The 18,406-nt window shown below is 48.6% G+C and overlaps 1 protein-coding gene across 1 annotated transcript in view; it reads left to right on the top strand.

Annotated features, from left to right (window-relative positions):
• itpr3 (inositol 1,4,5-trisphosphate receptor, type 3) overlaps positions 1–18,406 on the top strand; it is a gene marked incomplete at both ends in the record, with an annotated part of 214,717 nt that overhangs the window by 54,987 nt on the left and 141,324 nt on the right. Inside the window, 7 exons of the mRNA XM_084436422.1 lie at positions 9,497–9,618; positions 9,855–9,941; positions 10,326–10,484; positions 11,091–11,189; positions 11,434–11,517; positions 17,498–17,644; positions 18,134–18,229. Coding sequence (XP_084292548.1) covers positions 9,497–9,618; positions 9,855–9,941; positions 10,326–10,484; positions 11,091–11,189; positions 11,434–11,517; positions 17,498–17,644; positions 18,134–18,229 — 794 coding nt within the window. The remainder of the gene's footprint in view (positions 1–9,496; positions 9,619–9,854; positions 9,942–10,325; positions 10,485–11,090; positions 11,190–11,433; positions 11,518–17,497; positions 17,645–18,133; positions 18,230–18,406) is intronic.

Genomic DNA, 18,406 nt, shown 5'->3' with positions numbered 1-18,406 from the left:
CAGGCTGGTAGCCTACTGTCAAGGATCACGACTGATGCACTCCCTTAACACGTCTCGCAACTCCCCAGACCATCAAGAGAATTTCAATATGAAAGACCTTAAGTGGGGTATTCCAGGAGGTAGCCTAATGTAGCAAGTCGTCGGTCTTCATGACGCACTGTTATGCTTGTTTGCTGTGTAGATCCAGTCATAGAAGCGGGCATCTCGTCCGGCGATAGGAAACAGCTGGTCAATTCACCCCAACAAGAATAGCCAAGCGAAGGACAAAAATTAAACCACAAACGTTACTGCTGGTCTTGAAACAACTGTGTTAGCCTAGTTCCATATGAGAACACTCCTCGGTTCAATTCCGTATAGTAGATCAGCCTGTGTCCACGTAGTTGCTAGCTAACTGGTGTGTACATTCCATGAATATCTGAAGCAATTATTCCCTATGTAGTTCACTATATGGGTAACACTACTTAGGGAATAGGGAGTGAGTGAACCATTTCAAACACATCTCTAGTCAACCCCGTTAGCTAGCTTACTCGTCCTGATGCCATGTTTCATATGAGAACACTCTGCTAGCTAGCTAGTTAGCCTACTGTATTAAGCCTCTACTTGTCCCGATACCTTCCATATGAGTTAACAGATACAGACCCGACGACAGTTACAGAGATAGATAGGCCTACTATAGATAGATAGGCTTTGTTCGTAATAATTAAAATTACAACCAGACAGAGAACAAGGAGTTTGAGTTCACATAGTTGTTAGCTAACTGGTACAGTTAACTAGCTAGCTGACCCCTGACGTCTGTTCCCTGTGTCACGTGAATGGTGGTTTACATTGCAGTCTAGCTTACAATAGCTTCTCACGTCGTTCACTACCATTCCATATTTTTTCTGATTTAAGGTCCCATGACGGGTTTCTCTTCCTGCTTCTGCCTAAGCACTCCACAATACCGCAATACAACGGTGTCATGTTTTACCGAAGGAGAAGTGAAGAAGACGGTAGCTATCAGTGGCTAAAGCAGTTAGCTAATGTTAAGATCATTCCTGTAGCTGCTTTGCTGCTAATGCGAGCTCATCTCCGTTCCTGCCCGAGAAACAGAAGTTGAACTAATAGCATCAAAATCAAAATAGCTACAGGAATCATCGTTGTAAAGTTAGCTATCTGCTTTTTAGCCACCGACAGCTACCGTTAATATTATGGAAGCTGCTGTCGTGAGCTAACTTGCTATCACGGTCTTATTGTGCAGCTTCACAGCCTGCTATTAGCAGACAGCACTAAAGTTGACAAAATCACACTTGCACATCATTAGAATTCCAACCATTTATATGGGATTTTTCATTCAACTAAACATGGAACCTGAATACTACCTGATATTTCAACCTGCTGCCATCAGTGATCGGCGCGTTTGCTTGTTTGCGTCATAAATATGCTACGCAATGCTATTCCATGTAGTGTCCCAAAACTGTTAAATCATTCCCTATGTAGTTCACTATGAGTAGCACTACATAGGGAATAGGGAGTGAGTGAACCAATTTCAAACACATCTCTGGTCAGCTCCGTTAGCCATCTTACTCGTCCTGATTCCATGTTCCATATGAGAACACTCAGTTAGCCTAACGTATTAAACTTCTACTTGTCCCGACACATGAGTAAACAGATATAGACCCGGCGACAGTTACAGAGATAGAAACTATAGATAGATAGGCATTGTTCGTAATAATTAAATTACAACCAGACAGAGAACAAGGAGTTTGAGAACAAGGTATGCTCATCTAATGTGCGAGATGAGCTACAGCAATGGGTCAATGAGTAGTATTACTGCGCCCCTATGGCCGTGCGAGCGGTGGTGCGGAATGCCGTAAAGCGCCTGTTAGAATACCGCGGGTCAAGTTACATTCTTATGTTCTCACATCTGTACAGATGGATCCAGGAATTGCCAGCAGCCGTGGCTACATTGTTGATGTAAATGGAGAACAGCATTAGGCCCATTATTGAGCCTTGAGGTACCCCTTTAGAGATGGTAGATGGCACCCACACACCCTTTTGGAGTGACACAAACTTGTAGGACATATGAAGTCTCCGACGCAAATTCAGCCAAGGCACGTACGTCACAGCCGGGGGTCAGCAGAGGTTAATCTGTCACGCATGACGCAGCACCAGCTGACTGTAGCTGTCATAGCATTGGTCAGCTCACTAGAGCGCAGGTATTTAAGCTGTCAAAACATGTCATTGTTCGCGCTTGCTTTACTGCTGTCGTAATCGCATGCTCGCTGCTTCCGCGTTCTCTGCTCTGGCGTCCGCTGCCATTCCTGCTATTGCTCGCTGCTCCGCGTCTTGCTCGCGTTCCGTGATCATATTGTGATTTGGTGCGTTTTGCTACCTGCTGCCGCGGTCTCCTCGCTGCTTCCGCGTTCTCTGCTCTTGCGTTCCTCTCTGCCCGCGTCGTCTCTCCGGTCCGTGGTTTGGGGGTCCGTTTAGTGGCGTCGTGGAGCGCCGGCTTCCGAGGCCGAGGTGCCCGTCTCCCTGTAGCACCGTAGTGCCATACTTGCGTATGGTTCGTTGCTCGCATAGCTTGCGTTGGAAGTCCGTTTAAGCATTGCTACGCGCCGGTCACTGGGTTCATTCATGAGCCGCTATGTCGGAGGTTGTCCGTGCCTCGTCTGCCGCATTACTCAACTGTCGATGTGCGCCGGGTGCATTCCCCATTGAATGTTTGCGGTTTCGGCCGTGGACGTGCTATGTGGATTCTCTATGTATTTGGTTCATCTCGTGGTGCGTTCGTTTATAAATGGGAGGTGGCTAATTGCGACTTGCTACTAGGAATTATTAAAATAAAACACTGCATGAACTCGCACTTCCTCGTCGCAATTTCGGATGTTTCTCAGCCCCCAGTTGCTCGAATGCACTAGATATAACTAGATAACTGTTATATAATGGTATATAGATATAACTAGGTAACTGTGATATAATGGTATGTAGATATAACTAGGTGACTGTGATATATGTTATTTATCTCGAATGCACACCGGTCGGAGGTAGGTATTTTGCCGCTTGCGACTTGCCACCTCCGACCACAAACGAACACACCATAAGTCCTCCCCTCGCGGCTCGTTCGTGGATTCGCTGGCCGCATGACAGGCTATACTGCTCGTTGCTAACTAGCTGGCGTTCGTCAAGGTTCCCGTATTGCACGTCGGGGCATCATTATGTTGGATTGCTAATACTAGCTCATGATTCTATTACTGGCTCATTATTCTAATACTAGCTCATGATTCTATTACTGGCTCATGATTCTGATACTAGCTCATGATTCTAACGCTGGCACCCATGATTGCAGGTGCCGCCACGCAGCTAGCGTTAGCCGTTCGGTGTGGCTAATGCTAGCTGTGTCCCCATCAATCCATCTAAGCTTGTTTGATAGCGCATTTCATGCCCTGAGGCGGCTCAGTGCGCTTCCTGAGGACATGGTGGGTACACGTCCCACCCCTACATATTTTGGTAGGGACTTGACGTTCTATGATCGCATCGGTATTGCTTCCGGAGATGCAAACCATGTAAAGGTAAATGAGGAATTAATTGATGACTGTGAGTGATGAGATAAGGAACGATAAATATTATAATATTATTAAGGCTGTCTCGCCTGTCTGGTAGGCCTGGCTTGTATGGCCGATTGCTTCGGCATGTCCAAACCTCGTTCGGGGACAACGACGGCGATGATGCCTTACCAAATATTGCAGTTTATTGGCTTTATAATTAGTTCGGGTCAGTAGCATCGGGCTGCTGCATGGTTCTTAGGGCAACGTGCTGTAACCTGTGCATTGTCATCAATTGTTTCAAGCCATTATGCTCTGCAATCTGCTGCGTGTGCGCGACTATCTGGCTGTTCGGTTTAACGCGGTGCTTATTCTTCCACCATTTACGTTCGTCGCCTGCTCCTCCGCGGTGTTTGGGGGCAGGGTTTACGGGCTTTTATTTCTAAATGTAAAAGGGATGTATGCTGCGCTGGTCACGCTTCGATGTCGGATGTGTCATTTTACGCTGCGTTGGGATCCTGCATTGCTCTTCGCATTTAGCCCTCTGCGTTATTTCAAAGACTAAACACCTGATTATAATGCTGCGTGCATGACATGATCGGTTTATCGACTGGACGATGGATAGGGTGTTATGCGCGACGTGCAGTTTCTCTATCGTCGCTAATATTTTGCGGGGCCCCTCAGTGGTCTAGGAAACGCTTCTCTTCTGCATAACGGTGCACCGTGTTTTATCAACTATGTTCGTTGGTACATTCCGTTCGTCAATAATTCGTGCGCTGTCGCATGGCTGTCCGGGCAGGGGGAATTCTTTTCCACGCATCCTCGTCCCCGGCTCAACGATCGAATCGCAGACTCGCTTCCCTTTTTGATTTACAGAGTTCTGCAGACTGTGCCCGGCTGCGGGCGGCCCTGTCCGGCCTGGTCTGCCTCTTCAGCGGATGGTTCTGGACCAAGCGATGCCTCGTGCCCTACTGTATCCGCTGCCCGATGCATGAGAGCTGGTCTGGCCCGGACCGCATTGACCAATGCGACCGCATGGTCTCTTTTCGCTGCGTTCTGCTCCACATTTGATGAACCTCGTGCCCGCTAGCGTTTCGGTTTCTCAGCATTTATTGTCCATCGTGTTGGATCCTGACGGCTGCGGCCTCGATCGGTCGAACGTGTCGTAGCAGGCGTACAAATTCGCATGCGCTGCCTGGACCCCTTCATCGGCATGCGAACGCTACCTGGGGCCCGGCGTCCACTACGCTCTGCTCCATATTCAATGTAAACGTCATGCCTGTGGATATTCAATACTATCAGCATTCATAGTTCATTGTGTCGTGTCTAGGCGGCTGCGGCCTCAGTCGGTTAAGAGTATTGTTGCAGGTGTTCATTCCACATGCGATGCCTGGACCCCTCCACCGTTTCTCTGCTGGGGAACCGATCCGTCCAGCTCCTCCTTAATGGCATCACGAAGAGCATCCCCAAGGCATGGATATACGTCTTCCCTTCACTCCTTCGCTTGTTCAACGGTTATCGCACGGTTGAGGCAGGGGTGTTTTGGTGGTCACTCGTATTTAATGTTAGAAACAGTCATTCTCACAGCTTTCTATGGGTTCCTTAAGGTCGGTGAATATTCTACACGCACATTGTCATTCAACCCCGCGCACGACCTCACTCGGGCAGATGTCACGTTGCACGCGCTCTATTTCGTCCTGCACCTGAAGCATTCAAGGCGGACAGAGCTGGTGCCGGCGTGACCGTTTATTTATCAGGCAATAACACCTTGTTTTGTCCTCTGTCCTCCATGAGCTCTACTGACGAGCAGACCCCAGGCCGGTGAGGAGGAGCCCCTCTTCATAAGAGAGGCAAAGCCCATGACCGGAGCCTGGTTTGCCGCCAGACTCCGCGCCCTCTGCCAGGCGTGCGGGCTCCCACCGGTCCGGTACACTGCGCACTCCCTCCGTATAGGAGCGGCAACCACCGCCGCCGCCATCGCCCCGGTGTCTACCCTGAAGTCATGGGCCGATGGTCCTCGTCTGCTTATGGACGCTACCTACGGCCCGGAGTCCAGGACATTCTGGATGCCCAGAGAGCTGAGTGGACTGTGACATTGGGTTGGGGGGTACTGCGTATTCAGGCGGTCATGTGGCTGGTGCACTATTAAATGTTGTCTGACTCATCAGTCAGAGCGCTCTCCGTCAACCCTTCTGCGCATGCGGGCCGCGGAGTTGCTGGTGTGTTCTTGGGGGGTAGTTTGCAGGTATTCCACCAGCGTCGGCCGGTGGATGCCAGAGTAGCCGCTAGCTGGTCTCTGTGGCTTTCCATGGCGGGCGCCATGGACGCAGAGACACGAGGCTGTATCTCCCGCGGAACCCACGAAGCGTCGGCCCGTGGGGACCAGGGACTATAATGTACAGCAGTCCTCCTGTGGCACTCTTTGACGGTCTTAGTGGGCTGAGTTACCTCCGAGCGTCTTCCCGATCGCGGCCCACTCTGATCGTCATTGAGGCAGGATGCCGTTCCCCCTTCATGGCTCTCTGGGCCAAGGGCTTGGCCCAGAGGGGGGGAACACCAGATTGCCTCCCCCTGCTAACGCGCTCCACGCGCGTGGAGCGCTTTCCACGCCGGTGGGCAGGGGGCCCCCCGGACAGAGCACACCGCCAAAAAATTCATATGCATGTATTATGCCGCTTGTATAATTATGCTGCTTGTATAATAAATGTTCAAATTTGACAAAAGTGATCTTGTCTGAACTGGTGTAACTCAGGGATCTACGGTAGCTACTAAGAGAAGTTCACAGTTCTTTATTGATGTTGAGATCTGTGGAGACACATTCCTCAGTAACTGTGAAGCTTAACCTGTCAGGGTGTCGTTGCTGGTCAGGATTGTTTTCAACACATTATGAACTGATGTTGGTATGTTGCTATTACTGTAGGGATGTTCCACTCCACGTTTTTTGGCCCTGGTTCGATCCCGAGTCATTTAATTTTGAGTATCGGCCAAAACCAAGTCCGTCCCAATCCAGTCTTTTTTCCTTTGTTTTCCCATTTAAAATACTAGTGCACAGTGCCTGTAGGAAAGGTGTGGTACTGACCCATCGATCGATCCATCTATCAAATATCAGTGATTAAATCTGCAACCCATACAGCAAACTCTGCGGGGCTGCAGAGCACCCAAAACTGAAGAAACGCAATTCTGTTTCTGATCTGTCTGTCTATATGTCTGTCTAAAACTGACATTTTGGCTTCTGAGCTCAAGTCCAAATGAATGGAGGTGAATGGGCGGCTCTGTGGCGCCCCCTTGGGTTGGAGCCAGTGGGGGCTGTTCGGTCCACTTGGCTATACCCCCAGACACCCCAGTCCAAACCCCTGCTACCATGGAATGAGAAGTCACTGTTGCACTATACTGTGTGTGTGTTTCTTCTCCATCGACAGCAATAGGACAGAATTCAGAATACTCTGTAAAAATTCTGAAAAATGTCTCTACCTCTACCATGTCATGAAGATGTTGTCATTTTTTTCATGAACATTGGAGATTTTTTGAGTGAGAATTTGCAGTAGCTGCATACAGTACTGTTAACAAAAATGTTTAATAAAATGATTCTGATAAACTTTTTTAATTTCAAAAATTTGGAATGGAGAGTTTGTGGAGGACAGTCTGAAGATGCAGTGTAGAAAATGTGGTGTCAGTTGACCTAAACGTTGACCTAAGCTTTAATTAGTTTTTGAGTTTTTGAGAAATACAGAGTGATGGACTTAATAATTCCTGCCAGCTCGAAGCATTTGAGAATTTTTACTGACTTGGGCATATATTTTGGTGGTGGTTAGCAAAATGATAGCACATATGGCTGATTTGTTATGAATTTTCAAGTTTTTTTGTTGCCAGTTGCCAGTTGATGTCAAGTTTCCAGATGAGGACTTTTGGTATAGGACTTGACCTATGCGCACCCCCCAGTCAAAACCCCGTCTCTCTATCGCTTCCACCCGGGGAGCTGGCTTCGCATTTTGTTTCAATTTGTGGATCGGATCCACCTAGGGATGCAAATTTGGGCTATTTTTTCTAACCAACAGTCAATCCTCATTAATCGGTTATTTTCGGTTAACAATAAGCGTAAATAGGCTAGAAACTACGGAAATTCACAAATCATTAAAAATACAACTGGATGGGGCGCCCCGGTAGCTCACCGGGTAAGGCGCGCCCCATATGAAGGCTAGTCCTTTGCGCGGCGGACCCGGGTTCGATTCCCGGCTCGGGTCCTGTGCCGCATGTCCTCCCCTCTCTCTCTCCCACGTTTCCTGTCTCTCTCAACTGTCCTATCCCATTAAAGCTGAAAAGCCCTAAAAAATATCTTAAAAAAATAAAAAATACAGCGAGCCAGTAGGACACATTTTCACTCACCTGTTGTGAAATAAAGTTGAAAGGCAAATCAGCAAAGTTTCTTAATTCTGCTAATGACAGCTAGCCATTCCATTTTGGTAGCTATGGTTTTGAAACTGTGTTCCACCAGCGGACAATCCATTGAAGTACTGTAAATATGGGAAAAAACATGTTTTTGACGGCTAAACATTAAATAAAAAAAATAGGCTACACTCAGTCTGAGACTAAATGTGGCTTGTGGATGTTTACTGCGTATGTGGTACTGCATTGTAGTAGTGCTGCTGCACCTTTGCACATTTTACAGTGCGCTTCATGTTTTTAATGCAAATATCCCAAACCAAACTCTAATTTTTCCCTTCATGTTGGGGGAGTATGATGACGCAAGGTTAAACTCTGTGAGAGCGAACGTTCTGAAATGGTAGCACAGTGCCCTTTTCTGTTGGATTTAAGAATTGTTTTCCCCTCATCAGTTGATGGGCTGTATTTTTATTTGCGATTATCGGTTAAACAGTTAAAGCAATACATAGCATTTTCTCCGGTTTTCTCGGAACTGCGCCCCCCACAGGTTCTGCGAGTAAGTGCACTGTCATACTGTCATAAAGTTATCAGATTGACTTTTTCTTTTTCTGGCTTCCTCTGATGTTTCGCTTCAGTTTTCTCACCTCCGCCATGATATCATTGAGCTCAAAAACGCATGATATCCATAGACGCCGGAATAGTTAGCTACTACTGTGTTGTTTAAGCACAACGTTGCGCATGCGCACTACGACTGAATGCCGCGTCCCAGGGGCGCGAGTTTTAAAAGGTAATAAATGTCAATGTATTATCTTTCTGAGTAGACTGTTTGGACGATTCAGCTTACTTTTAGTAAATCTAATTGGAGAATTAGCACCAGACATGTTTGTAAAGGTCCAAATATCGCGATGTGTATTGCTTTAACTGTTAACATCCCTAGATCCGCTCAAAAATGTAATGGGTTCTATGTTGGCACATGCTACACCCCTCCACCGAGTTTCATGAAAATTGGTTTGGTCCAGATGGAGTGTGTTGCAGTCATCTCTTAACCCAGCAGATTTTGTGTCACACATTTACCATGGGCATAATGTTATATACCACTAGCAGCCAGATAGCGCTGTGTTCACCTTTAGAATGGGCACTGCAGTAGTTAGCATAAAGTGCTAACTTTGTCAGGCGACAAATTACCCAATTTTTCATGAAACGACTTGTCCTTGATGTAGAGAATACCCAAGAGTAAAGGTGTGTGATTCTGACTTTATCAAAGCAGACAGCAGAGGAGCCCTGATTACCCAGCGCAGCGCATGATTCCTTATTACTAAATAATATTAAACAATTATTTTTTCTACTGTTTTCCAGAGTGAAGCTGTGGATGGGTCCCGTAGGTCTAATAGGAGACTATACCTGTAATTATGCATTAAAGACGTTTACGGAATACATTGCTCCCCTATATTGACCGAGTCCCTGACTACATAGTTCATGTCAGGATTTATAAGATGGAAAAGGCGGACATACTTGTTTCTCTTGAAGCACATCTGCACACAGGGCACACACTGCACACAGTCAGTCAGACCCTCTACCTTCTCTCTCACCAGACTGTCTTTTCAAGGTGTGTCCTATGAGCCGCTACTCGGCCCAGAAGCAGTTTTGGAAGGCCAAGCAGGCCAAAAATGAGAAGGACAAGATCGCTGATATGGTCTTACTGCAGAAACTACAGGTAACATTTTACAATGAGATAGAAACTACAAGTACCATAATGCCATGTTTCAGAAACTGCAGGTACCATCATACTATGATGGAAGAGCAACTCAGTTTAGAATGTGACAAGTGACATGTTGCTGTGTTATCCAGCTGTAGTGTGTGTGTGTGTGTGTGTGTGTGTGTGTGTGTGTGTGTGTGTGTGTGTGTGCAAGGCTGTGATCGCTCTGTGCTCCTCTCCCCTGTTCTCTGCAGCACGCCTCTAACCTGGAGCAGAAGCAGAACGAGACGGAGAATAAGAAGGTCCATGGAGACATTGTCAAATACGGCATGATCATCCAGGTCAGCTTGCTCACCCAACCACCTCTGCTACGCCATACTATCATGTTCAGTGGCAGGTCAGCCTACTCACCCAATCACCTCTAATACGCCATGCTATCATGTTCAGTGGCAGGTCAGATGTAGTAGTCATCATAGATTAGTCTGGTCAGTGATTAAAACCAGTTCAGTATGGTGATGAGGAAATGATCAGGGCCACCCCCATCTCCTCACACACACACACACACACACACACACCTGATGTCAATATTGAGCAGAGCTGTAGCTGTTTAATCTAGTCAAACACACCCAGGGCTGCGAGGTTAACTCTGGTGTGTCCTGGGAGGTTCTCTCTCTGGGTGGGGCTGCGGCTGGCTGACTCACCTACAGCATACTCTGTCCCGCTAGCTGCTGCATATGAAGAGTAATAAGTACCTGACGGTGAACAAGCGTCTGCCGGCGCTGCTGGAGAAGAACGCCATGCGGGTGACACTGGACGGCACAGGGAACGAGGGCTCCTGGCTCTTCATCCAGCCCTTCTGGAAGCTCCGCGCCAACGGAGACAATGTAACACACACACGCATGCATGCACACACACGCACGCACACACCCGCACGCACGCACACACACACACACACACACACCCGCACGCACACACTCACACACACACACTCACACACACACATACACTGCATACCCACACATGCACTTATTATACACTCTTACATACAGTTCCACATATGATTTCCCATATAAGGTTAACCCATGACCCCTGTGAGACGTGCTGGTCCTGTGTTGTAGGTGGTGGTGGGAGACAAGGTTAACCCATGACCCCTGTGAGACGTGCTGGTCCTGTGTTGTAGGTGGTGGTGGGAGACAAGGTTAACCTATGACCCCTGTGAGACGTGCTGGTCCTGTGCTGTAGGTGGTGGTGGGAGATTAGGTTAACCCATGACCTCTGTGAGACGTGCTGGTCCTGTGTTGTAGGTGGTGGTGGGAGACAAGGTTAACCCATGACCCCTGTGAGACGTGCTGGTCCTGTGTTGTAGGTGGTGGTGGGAGACAAGGTTAACCCATGACCCCTGTGAGATGTGCTGGTCCTGTGTTGTAGGTGGTGGTGGGAGACAAGGTTAACCCATGACCCCTGTGAGACGTGCTTGTCCTGTGTTATAGGTGGTGGTGGGAGACAAGGTGGTCCTGAACCCTGTGAACGCAGGCCAGCCGCTCCACGCCAGCAACTACGAGCTGTCAGACCACCCCGGCTGCAAGGAGGTGAGGCACGGGGCTTCACACACACACACACACACACACACACACACACACACAAGCACACACACACACACACACACACACACACACACACACACACACACACTCACTCTGCAGTAGAGGATCCTGACTCTGCTCTATGAAACCCTGAAGTCCCTCTAGCACCTGTCTGTCTGTCTTGTCTGCCTGCCTGCCTGTCTGTCTCTCTCCAGATCTGACCTGTCTTTCTCCTTGACTCCTTCTCCAGATTAACTCTGTGAATGGAAACACCAGCTGGAAGATCAACCTGTTCATGATGTTCAGCGACCATAAAGATGAAGTTCTGAAAGGAGTAAGTCTCATATAGCATAATGGCTGTTCACGTCATCATGATCTTCATCATCTCTCCTCTGATCATGTAGTAATAATAATAATAACAATAATAATAATAATACTATGACTACTACTAATAATAATATCAATATCAATAATAACTAGGGCTGCAAGCAGCAGTGAGCGGGCCCTCGCACCCCATGCGGGTCGGGGTGTGGCGCCATTAAAGGGTGTGCTATTTCGGTGTCCAGTACTGAGAGAAACTTCCTGTCACCAGTAGGTGGCGCTCTAAGCGTGACGCAATACCGACGCATAGATGTGTACAGGACGGTACCTTGATGAAGCGTGAGAGATGTTGTGTAAATCGGACAAAGTATGTAGGAGTTATGAGGACTTCCTGTAAGCAGTAGGTGGCGCTATAATAATGACTCAATGCTGATGCACAGATGTGTTCAGGATGCGACCTTCATCAAGCATGAGCAATTTGGAGTAAATCGGATAACGTATGTAGGAGTTATGAGTACTTCCTGTTTCACCAGTAGGTGGCGCTGTAAGTGTGACTCAATACCGACGCATAGATGAGTTCAGAATGCGACCTTCATGAATCGTCAGCAATTTAGAGCAGATCGGATAATGTATGTAGGAGTTATAAGGACTTCCTGTTTCACCAATAGGTGGCGCTATAAGTATGACGCAATACTGACATATAGATGTGTTCAGGACAGAACCGTAATGAAGCGTGAGATATATCGGACAAATTGGATAATGTATGGAGGAGATATAAGGACTAAGTGTTTTATGGCGAAATGTCAAACTTTGGCGGTGCGCCACGGCAAACTCTTTTTTTTTAATAACTTTTGATCACAAAGGTCTTAAGATGAAGCTGACCGAATATGAAGTTGATCGGATGAAATCTGTAGGAGGAGGAGTTGAAGTACGAGGCATGGAAATGGTAAAAACAAGGACAAAATGGTACATTAAAAGCAAAATGGCTGACTTCCTGTTGGATGTTGGGTATAGGTTCAAGACACATTTTAGTGTGTCTCGATGAACTACATATGCCCACCGAATTTCGTTCGCCTACATCAAACTGAAAGGTGGAGCTCGCCATTTTACATTTTCCAGGGGGCGCTCTTGAGCCGTTTTGCCACGCCCATTTCCGTCACCCATGAATCATCAAATTTTTCACCGGGACTGACGTATCTGCAAAGTTTCATCCGTTTTCATCGATGTTTAGGCCGCCAAAAAGGCATTTGTTTGGGGAGAAGAAGGAGAATAAGGAGAACTAGGGCTGCGAGCCCTAGTTGAGCGGGCCCTCGCACCCCACGCGTGTCGGGGTGCGGCGCCGTTAAAGGCTGTGCTATTTCGGTGTCCAGTACTGAGAGAAACTTCCTGTCACCAGTAAGTGGCGCTCTAAGAGTGACTCAATACTGATGCATATCACAGTGCTCGCCAGTGCTCGGGCCCTAAAAATAATAATCCTTCGAATTTCAATAGGGCCTCGCACCGCCAGTGCTCGGGCCCTAATAATAATAATAATCCTTCGAAATACAATAGGGCCTCGCACCGCCAGTGCTCGGGCCCTTATAATAATAATAATCCTTCGAATTTCAATAGGGCCTCGCACCGCCAGTGCTCGGGCCCTAATAATAATAATAATCCTTCGAAATACAATAAGGCCTCGCACCGCCAGTGCTCGGGCCCTAATAATAATAATAATCCTTCGAATTTCAATAGGGCCTCGCACCGCCAGTGCTCGGGCCCTAATAATAATAATAATCCTTAGAATTTCAATAGGGCCTTGCACCGCCAGTGCTCGGGCCCTAATAATAATCCTTCGACTTTCAATAGGGCCTCACACCGCCAGTGCTCGGGCCCTAATAATAATCCTTCGACTTTCAATAGGGCCTCGCACCGCCAGTGCTCGGGCCCTAATAATAATAATCCTTCGAATTTCAATAGGGCCTCGCACCGCCAGTGCTCGTGCCCTAATAATAATAATAATCCTTCGAATTTCAATAGTGCCTCGCACCGCCAGTGCTCGGGCCCTAATAATCCTTCGAATTTCAATAGGGCCTCGCACCGCCAGTGCTCGGGCCCTAATAATAATCTTTCGATTTTCAATAGGGCCTCGCACCGCCAGTGCTCGGGCCCTAATAATAATCCTTCGACTTTCAATAGGGCCTCGCACCGCCAGTGCTTGGGCCCTAATAATAATAATCATTCGAATTTCAATAGGGCCTCGCACCGCCAGTGCTCGGGCCCTAATGATAATCCGTAGAATTTCAATAGGGCCTCACACCGCCAGTGCTCGGGCCCTAATAATCCTTCGAATTTCAAAAGGGCCTTGCACCGCCAGTGGTCCGGCCCTAATAATAATAATAATCCTTCAAAATACAATAGGGCCTTGCACCGCCAGTGCTGGGGCCCTAATAATAATAATCCTTTGAATTTCAATATGGCCTCGCACCGCCAGTGCTCGGGCCCTAATAATAATCCTTCCAATTTCAATAGGGCCTTGCACCGCCAGTGCTCGGGCCCTAATAATAATAATAATCCTTCGAATTTCAATAGGGCCTTGCACCGCCAGTGCTTGGGCCCTAATAATAATAATCTTTCGAATTTTAATAGGGCCTCGCACCGCCAGTGCTCGGGCCCTAATAATAATAATAATCCTTTGAAATACAATAGGGCCTCGCACCGCCAGTGCTCGGGCCCTAATAATAATAATAATCCTTCGAATTTCAATAGGGCCTCGCACCGCCAGTGCTCGGGCCCTAATAATAATAATAATCCTTAGAATTTCAATAGGGCCTTGCACCGCCAGTGCTCGGGCCCTAATAATAATCCTTCGACTTTCAATAGGGCCTCACACCGCCAGTGCTCGGGCCCTAATAATAATCCTTCGACTTTCAATAGGGCCTCGCACCGCCAGTCCTCGGGCCCTAATAATAATAATAATCCTTAGAATTTCAATAGGGCCTTGCACCGCCAGTGCTCGGGCCCTAATAATAATCCTTTGACTTTCAATAGGGCCTCGCACCGCCAGTGCTCGGGCCCTAATAATAATCCTTCGACTTTCAATAGGGCCTTGCACCGCCAGTGCTCAGGCCCTAATAATAATAATAATCCTTCGAATTTCAATAGGTCCTCGCACCGCCAGTGCTCGGGCCCTAATAATAATAATAATCCTTAGAATTTCAATAGGGCCTTGCACCGCCAGTGCTCGGGCCCTAATAATAATCCTTCGAAATTCAATAGTGCCTCGCACCGCCAGTGCTCGGGCCCTAATAATAATAATAATCCTTAGAATTTCAATAGGGCCTTGCACCGCCAGTGCTCGGGCCCTAATAATAATCCATTGACTTTCAATAGGGCCTCGCACCGCCAGTGCTCGGGCCCTAATAATAATCCTTCGACTTTCAATAGGGCCTTGCACCGCCAGTGCTCAGGCCCTAATAATAATAATAATCCTTCGACTTTCAATAGGGCCTCACACCGCCAGTGCTCAGGCCCTAATAATAATCCTTCGACTTTCAATAGGGCCTTGCACCGCCAGTGCTCGGGCCCTAATAATAATAATAATCCTTAGAATTTCAATAGGGCCTCGCACCGCCAGTGCTCGGGCCCTAATAATAATCCTTTGACTTTCAATAGGGCCTCGCACCGCCAGTGCTCGGGCCCTAATAATAATCCTTCGACTTTCAATAGGGCCTTGCACCGCCAGTGCTCAGGCCCTAATAATAATAATAATCCTTCGACTTTCAATAGGGCCTCACACCGCCAGTGCTCAGGCCCTAATAATAATCCTTCGACTTTCAATAGGGCCTTGCACCGCCAGTGCTCGGGCCCTAATAATAATAATAATCCTAAGAATTTCAATAGGGCCTTGCACCGCCAGTGCTCGGGCCCTAATAATAATCCTTTGACTTTCAATAGGGCCTCGCACCGCCAGTGCTCGGGCCCTAATAATAATCCTTCGACTTTCAATAGGGCCTCGCACCGCCAGTGCTCGGGCCCTAATAATAATAATCATTTGAATTTCAATAGGGCCTCGCACCGCCAGTGCTCGGGCCCTAATAATAATAATAATCCTTCGAATTTCAATAGGGCCTCGCACCGCCAGTGCTCGGGCCCTAATTATTATTATTATAATTATTATTATTATTATACATTCATTCATTTGTATAGAACCTTTCAAAACACATTTACAAAGTGCTTTACAGAACAAGATACAATAGAACAGATCTCATCAGTCCCTGGGGCTTTGCCACTGTGGAGTTGTTTGACTACCACAGTGACCTCCTCCAGGGAAATTTACGATTTCATCTTCTGGCTCTGCCTCGATCGTAGAGGGTGGGTTAGTCGGGTTCAGGAGTGCCTCAAAGTGTCTCCTTCCAATGCTCAACGACCTCCTCAGTTGAGGTCAGTAGTGTCTCATCCTTGCTGTACACAGCTTGGATGGTCCCCCGCTTTCCCTTCCTGAGGTGTCGGATGGTCTTCCAGAAGCACCTTGGTGCTGACCAAAAGTCCTTCTCCATGGTTTTTCTGAACTCCTCCCACACACGCTGCCCTCCGGGCCCGTCAATATCTTGCCACTGCTTCTGGAGTCTCCCGGGCTAACATTTCTTCAGTCGGACGGCTTCCCTGACCACCGGTGTCCACCGCCCCTTGAGGTACCTATGATTGAAATCTCTCCGGACAGGCTCTTCCTCCAGACGTTCCCAGTTACCCCTCACTACACGCTTGGGTTTTCCAGGTCTGTCCAGAGGTTTCCCCCGCCATCGAATCCAGCTCACCACCAGATGGTGATCAGTGGACAGCTCTGCCCCTCTCTTCACCCGAGTGTTCAAGACACAGCCTCAGATCAGATGATACAATAACAAAATCTATCATCGACCTTCGGCCTAAGGTGTTCTGATGCGAGGTGTACTTGTGGGCATCCTTGTGCTCGAACATGGTGTTTGTTATGGACAAACCGTGACTAGCACAGAAGTCCAACAACAAAACACCACTTAGGTTCAGATCGTGGTGGCCATGCCTCCCAATCACGCCCCTCCAAGTATCTCCATCATTGCCCACATGCGCGTTGAAGTCCCCCAATAGGACAGTGGAGTCCCCTGCAGGAGCCCCATATAGGACTACATTTAGGGTCTGCAAGAAGGCGGAATACTCCGACCTGCTGTTTGGTGCATATTCACAAACCAGTCAGAGTTTCCCCCCCCCACAGCCCTAAGGCGCAGGGAGGCGACCCTCTCGTCCACTAGGGTGAACTCCAGCACAGAGGTGCTCAGCTGGGGGCTGGCTAGTTTGCCCACACCTGCCCTATGCCTCATACCATGAGTTACTCCAGAGAAGAATAGGGTCCAGCCCCTATCCAGGAGTTTGATTCCGGCGCCGGTGCTGTGTGTGGAGGTTAGCCCCACCAGGTGTAATTGGTATCGCTCCACCTCCCTCCCAAACTTCGGCTCCTTCCCCCCAGCGAGGTCACGTTCCATGTCCCCAGAGCCAGCCTCTGCCGTCCGGGTCCGGTCCCTCGGTGCCCCTCGCCTTCACCGCCACCTAGTTGGCAGCGCACCCGACCCCGACAGTTCCTCCTGCGGGTGGTGGGTCCACGGGATGGAGTAGGAGAAGATGTTTCTACATTGCTTTTTCAGGCTGGGCCCGGCCGGGCTCCGTGGTAAGGTCCTCCTTCTGGGCCTGGCTCCAGATAGGGGCCCGGGACTTCCTCCGGGCCGGGTCTCTCTTCCTCTATAGATGTTTTCCATTATCAGGGGTTGTACCTGTAACCCCAGGTATGCGGGCTAAGAGGGTACTTATACTTGCCCAAGGTGGACCCCCAGACTAGTGGAGGGAAGGAGGCATCTTATTTATGCATTCTAGTTTACACTGAAACTAGCCACTGCCTTATGATGAAATAAGTAAGTGCGGTGTGTGTGTGTGTGTGTGTGTGTGTGTGTGTGTGTGTGTGTGTGTGTGTTTGTGTGTGTGTATCCCAGGGTGATGTAGTGAGGCTGTTTCATGCGGAGCAGGAGAAGTTCCTGACATGTGATGAGTATAAGACCAAGGTACATGTGTTCCTGCGAACCACTCTACGCCAGTCTGCCACCTCTGCTACCAGCTCTAACGCTCTCTGGGAGGTGGAGGTCAGTACACACACACACTCTCACACTTCCCTACTCACACACTCTCACACTTCCCTACTCATACACTCTCACACTTCCCTACTCACACACTCTCACACTTCCCTACTCACACTCTCTCACACTTCCCTACTCACACTCTCTCACACTTCCCTACTCACACTCTCTCACACTTCCCTACTCACTCTCTCTCACACTTCCCTACTCACACACTCTCACACTTCCCTACTCACACACTCTCACACTTCCCTACTCACACTCTCTCACACTTCCCTACTCACACACTCTCACACTTCCCTACTCACACTGTCTCACCCTTCCCTACTCACACACTCTCACACTTCCCTACTCACACTCTCTCACACTTCCCTACTCACACACTCTCACTTCCCTACTCAGACTCAAATACGCATATGTTTTTCAGTGTACCTGCAGTGGAGTCCTAGGCATTTTGTGATGACTGATGTTCAGATGCTGTGATTGGTCCCTCAGGTTGTCCATCATGACCCGTGTCGAGGAGGAGCGGGGCACTGGAACAGTCTGTACCGCTTCAAACACCTGGCCACCGGGCACTACCTGGCTGCAGAGGTACTGTTACTGAGTGAGTGAGTGAGTGAGTGAGTGAGTGAGTGAGTGAGCGAGTGAGCGAGTGAGCGAGTGAGCGAGTGAGCGAGTGAGCGAGGGAGCGAGGGAGCGAGGGAGCGAGGGAGGGAGCGAGGGAGCGAGGGAGCGAGGGAGCGAGGGAGCGAGGGAGCGAGGGAGCGA

Source organism: Borostomias antarcticus (genome assembly GCF_949987555.1).
Source record: "Borostomias antarcticus genome assembly, chromosome: 3".
Taxonomy (NCBI): Eukaryota; Metazoa; Chordata; class Actinopteri; order Stomiiformes; family Stomiidae; genus Borostomias; species Borostomias antarcticus.
The sequence above is the reverse complement of the archived record's forward strand: the minus strand, read 5'-3'. Positions and strand labels throughout refer to the sequence as shown.